General features: G+C 37.6%; 1 protein-coding gene across 1 annotated transcript; it reads left to right on the forward strand.

The window, feature by feature from the left end:
* The first annotated feature begins 13 nt into the window (after positions 1–13).
* Positions 14–6,885, forward strand: LOC114525541 (cold shock domain-containing protein E1-like). The gene is made up of 27 exons (XM_028546924.1): positions 14–95; positions 890–1,204; positions 1,325–1,453; positions 1,580–1,676; positions 1,786–1,880; positions 1,966–2,040; positions 2,115–2,171; positions 2,258–2,355; positions 2,518–2,644; positions 2,749–2,835; positions 2,924–3,173; positions 3,280–3,365; positions 3,446–3,541; positions 3,655–3,702; positions 3,784–3,855; positions 3,929–4,017; positions 4,121–4,229; positions 4,409–4,501; positions 4,588–4,667; positions 4,851–4,968; positions 5,101–5,163; positions 5,258–5,404; positions 5,474–5,581; positions 5,790–5,876; positions 5,951–6,030; positions 6,115–6,183; positions 6,379–6,885. Exons 2-27 carry the CDS (start codon positions 1,184–1,186, stop codon positions 6,494–6,496), a joined length of 2,499 nt encoding a protein of 832 aa, XP_028402725.1. The 5' UTR covers positions 14–95; positions 890–1,183; the 3' UTR covers positions 6,497–6,885.
* The last annotated feature ends 214 nt before the right edge of the window (positions 6,886–7,099 follow it).

The raw sequence follows: 7,099 nt of genomic DNA on the forward strand, positions 1-7,099 counted from the left end.
AGTCCCCATGCGACTAGAGTAGACCGGTGTAATATGGCGGATCGCAACCTCTTTCATTGTGTTGTGGTTTTGGGGCAAAATTTGCCCTTTGAAAGGTATGAAACTTTGTGATCAATCATTATAAAGTACTTATAACCTTCATCTAACATACTGCATCGTTTTTGTTCACTTTGGTACGTTATAATAGCATGATTATTGCAAGTGTATAGCGTCGATGTTTAACAAAGGTTTTCTATGTCGACACAAATGATAAAGAAGTCCACATGCTATTAGTTTTTATTTCCTTTTGGGACAATGTTTGCCCCTCGTCTTGTATTTTTAAAAAAGTAGGGCACCTTGTCAAATTTTCGATGAAGGCGATCGTCCCAGTGTGGTATAGAAATTGATATTTCGTGGTGAGAACATTCAGTTTTCATTAGAAATATATATTTTGCTGAGTTTTAAATTTTATTGTAATATGACACGAGGTTCTCATTAATCTCGTACTCTCCGTTGTACCAAAAACTGTATCTTTGTAGATAAAATACAAAAGACTTATGTAATAATTTTGATCGCGTAAAAGGGTTAAAGGAAAGAATGAATATTACTTTGAACTTTGTAGTTTGTAATATTGCATATATTATTTTTCAAAAATAAACAATATTTGCCAAATATATTCTATTTAGGCAGCTTTCCCTATTTATTTGTAACTGTCTTTGCTGACTGTCTTATACAGAAGTTCTTTTTAAGAGAGAGAGCAAAAGAGATTTGCACGCAAAGAATTATGCAAGGAGAAACATTCTTTTTCTTTTATAATTCTCAAGTCCAATCCATGTTTGGTGTTTGTTATATTTTGCCTCTTGATGTGCAAGGCATCTTTAAACACAAAATGTTTCTCCCATTATTCTAGGAATAAATATCAACAATGGAGAACAAGATGAGGAAACGGCCGCTTGGATTTCATAGAAATATCCACAGAAATTGTATTGCCCCCCACATTTCATAGAAAACATTCATTCAAAGGCAGAGCCTGACTATATTTAGAAGAATATTCATAAAATTATATAAATGTTCCAGTCATTTGGAGCAAATGGATTAGATTTTTTGATGAATTGAAAAAGTAAAGGAGAATTTTTCTACTTGTTATTATATCTGCTGGCAGCATTACATTGTAAAATCTTCACATTTTTCGTGGTCGTTCAAAATGGCAACAGATGCTTGGAAGGTTTGTCAAATTACAATTAAAACCTTGTTAATTAAACAAGTGTCATTAACGTGGAAGTTAATCCATCCGTTCTGACTTTGTTTTTTATAGTATTTCAAAACAATATATTTTTTATTGTAGAAGCATTCTCTTCAGAACTCTGAATCTCGAGATTATCATCATAACACTGACTACTATTTTTCTAATGGCAAACAAACAAATAACTTTCATCAGAGGATAAGAGAAACTGGAGTGATTGAAAAACTTTGTGTATGTTTTCCCCTAATGTTTTTGTCAATATGCTCTTAGACAACTTCATTCAATAAAAGCATACAACTGTGTAATCTAATTTTACCTGCAGTCAATTTCATGTGAGTTATTTTGTTTCTTTGACAGCAAACCTATGGCTTTATTGAGTGCGCAGAGCAGGAGTTAAGAGTTTTCTTTCACTACAGCCAATACAAGGGGAATGCTAATGAACTTGAAACAGGAGGTTAGTTAAAAAAAAATTATTATATCTTCAATAATAATAAACAAATGTCTAAAACAATTGTATTTCCTGAGAATCAATAAGTAAAGTGTTGCTTGTCTATCCCTTTTAGATAACGTTGAATTTGAGGTATCCTCAGATACACGTACAGGAAAGCCAATTGCCTGTCGTGTGTTGAAATTGGAACCAGGAACTGTGACTTTTGAGGTAAGTTTCTGACTGTCAAAACTCACAACCTTTTCATTGTTCATTTACACAATTTCTGATGAGTTTTGTGATGGTTGGTTGCTAGGTGAAGAGTGAGGAAAGAGTGGTTGGTAAAGTTGAAGTTGAGGCTAAGCCACCAAGGTTTAGTTATCCTAAACAGGTATTAGAGTTTTGTAAAAATACTGGACAGTTTTGCACAGGTTGTTTAAAGATCCATTGTTTCATGCTTTTTAGTCTTCTTCCCGTAATGGTGACTCGGAAGCTGGTCGTGTTTGCTACGAAGTGAATGGCGTAAGTAGATTAGTGAAAGATGTATAGAAATATTCTCAATATTATTTAAACATCCCTGTATATCTTTGTTGCTTTTCTCTTGAAAGGAGTCGTTCTTCCTGCCATACTACCACTCAGATGTTATTTCAAACTCTCAACTATACAAAGGCGACAGTGTGTCATTTTTCACTCTGGAAAACAAAAGGTTGGTTTTCTGTTTTAAACCTCATACCCACAAGGGGACTCAAAAGCCTGAATCAACGTTAAAAAGAGTATTTGTGTTTGAAATCTTATAGCCACAACTAAATCAATCAAGGCCTGACTTTACAAATCTAACAGCAGACATGCTTTATCTCAATACTTCTAGAAATGGTCATCATTGTGCGGTTGAGCTGTTGCTTGTCAAAGCAGCTCCTCCTGTTTACGTTCAAGGCATTGTTTGCTCATTGAAGGAGTCTTTTGGTTTCATTGAAAGAGCTGACAAAGTCAACGAGGTTTGTGCCAGAGAAATGAACTATATTCTGTGGGTTAAATGAGTTCTGCCTTGGTAAAACAGGAATTCTAGGTCGTGCACTAACTCTGGGGAATTTTCTTGTAGATTTTCTTCCACTACAGCGAGTTCCAAGGTGGTATTGGTGATCTCTTGCTGGGAGATGATGTGCAGTTTGTTGTTCATGCCCGCAACGTACGTTAACTTCGATATAATCAAGTCTTATTCATTCTCATATTTACATCAATCATTGAGCATCTTCATATTTCTATAATCCCTACAGGGCAAAGAGGTGGCAGTGTCGGTGGAACCTCTTCCGGAAGGCACGGTGAAATTTGAGGACATCAGTAAAGACACATTCCAAGGAACCGTGGAGAAAGTGTTCAGTCGTAACAAGAGACAGGAGCCATTGAACGGCAAAGTATTGTACAGCACCAACGATGGTACTTCTGAACTGCCTTATGGTGAGAAAGACGTATTGGGTGAATTCACCATCCTTCCTGGCGATGTGGTCGGCTTCAAAATTGCAACTGGTAAAACTCTGTTTTACAACCATCTATAAAAGCAAAGAAAACTAGATTTTCCCCTAGTCAAATCATCTATATTCTCCTCTCACAATTACCTCTATTATTTGCCTAGATCGGCGAGATTCTTTGAGAAGAGCAACAGAGATTTATCTGATAAAAGAGGCGGAGAGTTCTAACGGTGGCAGTGTCAGAGAAAGGGTTGGTATATAGCATAATCTCTGCGAAACACCTGATATTTTTCCTCGTCTTGTTAAAATTGACTTCTTGCTGTGTTCTAGGGTTTTGTATCCGCGTTGAAAGATGGTTTTGGTTTTATTCAATGCTGTGACAGAGACTCGAGGTTGTTTTTCCATTTCAGCGAGCTTATTGACCTGGTAAGTGTAAAGGATCATGATCGAAGCCACTAATCTTGTCCGTGTTATTCACAAACATTCATCGTATAAGTCGAACAAAGATGATTTGAATTGATTTTCACCGAACCATTTAGGAACAAGAAATCAACTTTTCGGATGAAGTAGAGTTCAGTATTGTCGAGGTATGGAAATGTTTTATTCACACCAATAAATATGACATATTGTCTCAACGGTGATTCTGTTAATTCTCATATTCCGTGTAGGATTATGTCGCAGGTGGACGTCTTCATGCAATTCGCGTGCGAATCCTGCCGAGAGGAAGTATTGGTTTAAAGGTAAGAGTTCGTTTGTCCGCAATATTTACCATCTTCCACCTTCTGTTTACGTATTGCGTGTGTTCTTCTTCAGCCAATGACAGAAGAGTGGTTTACCGGAATCGTGGAGCGTGAGTCAGCGCCGTGGATGGGACGAAGTCCAAGGAAGGTGGAGCGGGAAAGGTTGGTGAAAACCTTAAATCAAACTTTCATTAGTTTTGCCTGGTGTAGAAGGTCAAAAACCATGCTTGACTTCCAATGATTTACAATGTTTCTTGGTTTCCAGGGACAGCGAGTGTGGTTTGATTGTTGCGTGTATTGAAAATGAGAAGATTGCTTTGCCATTCTTTCCCGTTGATTCTGATCTCAGAACGATGGCGAAATTTGGAGATCAGGTACTCTATAGACCTTCATAAAAAACTGACGTTGTTTGCCTACCACGCATCTTTCTGATTGGCTATTGTGGTCGGTATCCAATCTGGTTTGGTCGGTACCCAATCTGGTTTGGTCGGTACCCAATCTGGTTTGGTCGGTATCCAATCTGGTTTGTGTAATAGTTGTTGTGTAATTTCAGGTCGAGTTTCAAGTTTCGGTCAGTGAGAGAACTGGACACCAAATGGCTGTGAACGTTACTGTGATGAAACGAAATAGTGACGTCAAACATCTCGTACGTAATGACGTCATCGTATTGGATTGATGAATGTCGTATTCATATTGTGCAATTGAATAACTTTCATTTTTCATCTTTTAAAGGGTTTTGTTGCTGCGTTGAAGGATACTTTTGGTTTCATTGAGTTGGCAGATCACGAGAAAGACATCTTCTTTCGCTTCATGTAAGTAAACATTGCATGTTTTCATGTAAATAAAGCCCGGTTCTCGTAATAAAGTCCTCGTTCAAATATGCCATTTCGCTGATTGGGGTGGTTAGATTTGAACGGGGCCTGAATGAAGCGAATCTTCAACATTGTTAACGCTGTACAGGAAGCGCTTTAACGATTCTTGGTTTTCGTTTCTAGTGAGTATGACGGAGATCTTTCTCTTGGCGATGAGGTGGAGTTTAATATCACGGCAAAGAACGGGAAAGTTGCTGCTGAGAGGCTGATCAAGCTAGCCAGCGGTACTATTCCACAAGAAGTAAGATACTTTGTTTTAACCTGAGAAACGAAAGATTTTATAGAATGAAGTGGACTTTCTCAAAGTCTCCTTCCATTTTAGTCATTTCTTAGTTTTGGGAGAAGCTGATTTTGTTCTTTATTTTTCTTGCAGACTGTTATTTCGGGAACGTTTGAAGGAAGAATTCTTCGTCCATTGAGACGAGCAGACCCTCAGGTTAGAGAGACTTCCATTATTGATCACTGGCATGAGTAGTGTTAGGAAAAATCATGTCGCCATTGATCGACTGACCAGTTTCTGTTTTTTACAGCAAGTTGATTACCAAGGTTTGATCGAATATATGATAGAAACATCGGATAGTGAGAGCAAAGACGTGGAGGATGATGTTGTTTATGTTATTCCTTACGGCATAACTGGTTTGGTTGACAAGAACACTGTACTGCAATGTGGAGAGAAGGTAATGAGAAGCATCTGTCCTTTGTCCTATCGATTCCTATTCATTTAACATTTTATAATCTTCACATAGGTTGAGTTTCGCATTGGTTGTTCAGAAACCTCGGACAAGCAGTTTGCTGTCGAGATCACTGCTAAGCGAGAACGTTTGAGAGCAGTTGTTGAGTCTGTCAAGGGTGAGGTGGGTTTTCTCCTGGATTTATCTGTAACATGGGGAGAAATCAGTTGATATACAGTGGTGATGGCCTGTAAATATTGGCTCTGTTCAGCAGTAAACCTCAATTGTTTGTGTTTGAAGATGAAACCACTTCGAACGCTTTTTGCCTTGACCAAGAATGAGAAGGCTGGGAGTTGATGATTGAAATTCATTTGTGAAATTTTTCTTCCAGTATGGTTTCATAGCTTATGAAACTGACGAGGCCAAGAATTTGTTCTTTCATACAAGCGAAATTGAAGATGATACAATATCGATAAAGGTAGTGCGCGCGTGTGTGTTTTAAAACCCTAAACATTGTCTTCATTTTCTGATGAACGATATTTTGAAATGCAGGCTGGTGATACTGTGGAATTTTCAATCATCCACAACACTCGAAATGGCAAACAGAGTGCGTGCAAGATTTCTGTTGTTAGGTAAGTGCATGCTTTCGGAGTTCATTCCTTCTTGACTGTTGACAGCATGCAATAAGCTCTTTCTCACCTTTTCTTTATTTACAGTGAAAGACAACGACCTGAACGTCTTGTACGACGAAGTTTGGGCCTCATTGGGGATGATCAGTCTCTCAAGTATGTCAGATTACCTCAAAGTTTTTTAATAAATTCCACTGCATGGGTTTGTTGGGTTAGTTTAGTTCTTTGCAAGTTTAGGTATTATTCCATTAATCATCTAAACTTTTGTGCTATCCCCCCTAAAACGCACAGGGTGAACTTCGATGAGTTGTGTTCGGGGTTTTTTATGTATGTCTCTCATTTTTCTCACAGATTCACCATCATTCGACAGCCAGCAGGACCTGACAGCAATACTATTGGTTTTAATCATCAAAGGGCACTCGATTTGGGCAATGCCGTCTCTAATCTGTCATTAACTGAGCAAGAATGAGGTCGTCTAAAGCTGTTTTGTAGAGGAATTGAGGATTTCGTATTTTAACCATTTAACTAGTATACTTATAGGAGTTATAGTGTATTCCTCGAGTGGCATTTGTTTGTCTGTATTAAGCAAGACAAAGTGTAGGATTTCAACTTAGTAAATGAGTTTTACTGCAAGCAATTATTGTGTAACTATACATGTAGACATTTGTAGAAATAATGAACCAAATCTTTCTCGAATTCGCTTCAGAATGTGACGGCAGTTTTGATGATGATTCTTTTCTGTAACGTGGTTAGTTATGCTAGCTGAAGCTGAAGCGAATTTACGAAGGGTTGTTTAATTGAAACACATTGGAAATAATGCGAATTTGTGAAATTGCAAAATAAAATTGTTTTACTGAAGCTGTGTGGGGTTTTTTCGAATTAATATTTTTGTATCACTCAATGGTCCAGGCGCCATCTTGAAATGTCATTTTGGCATATGTTTTTTTTTGTAAAGTTGTGCTTTAAGAGAGCACGTTTCTTCACGGGCATGGCGGCCGTTTTAAATTTTTTAGAAGTTCTTTTTCACTTGCGACATGAATATGTAGCAAATATCGTAAAGAATACTTGCCTT

This window comes from Dendronephthya gigantea, unplaced genomic scaffold (genome assembly GCF_004324835.1).
Source record: "Dendronephthya gigantea isolate DGI-Jeju-01 unplaced genomic scaffold, DenGig_1.0 000034F, whole genome shotgun sequence".
Classification (NCBI taxonomy): Eukaryota; Metazoa; Cnidaria; class Anthozoa; order Malacalcyonacea; family Nephtheidae; genus Dendronephthya; species Dendronephthya gigantea.

Bases quoted from the DNA above. Each gene is read 5' to 3' on its own strand.
- LOC114525541 (XM_028546924.1), top strand. From the start codon at position 1,184: ATGGCAACAGATGCTTGGAAG. The intron at 2,356-2,517 runs GTTGGTTTTCTG...CAATACTTCTAG, and splicing joins TTCACTCTGGAAAACAAAAG to AAATGGTCATCATTGTGCGG. The intron at 4,969-5,100 runs GTAAGATACTTT...TTTTTCTTGCAG, and splicing joins GCGGTACTATTCCACAAGAA to ACTGTTATTTCGGGAACGTT.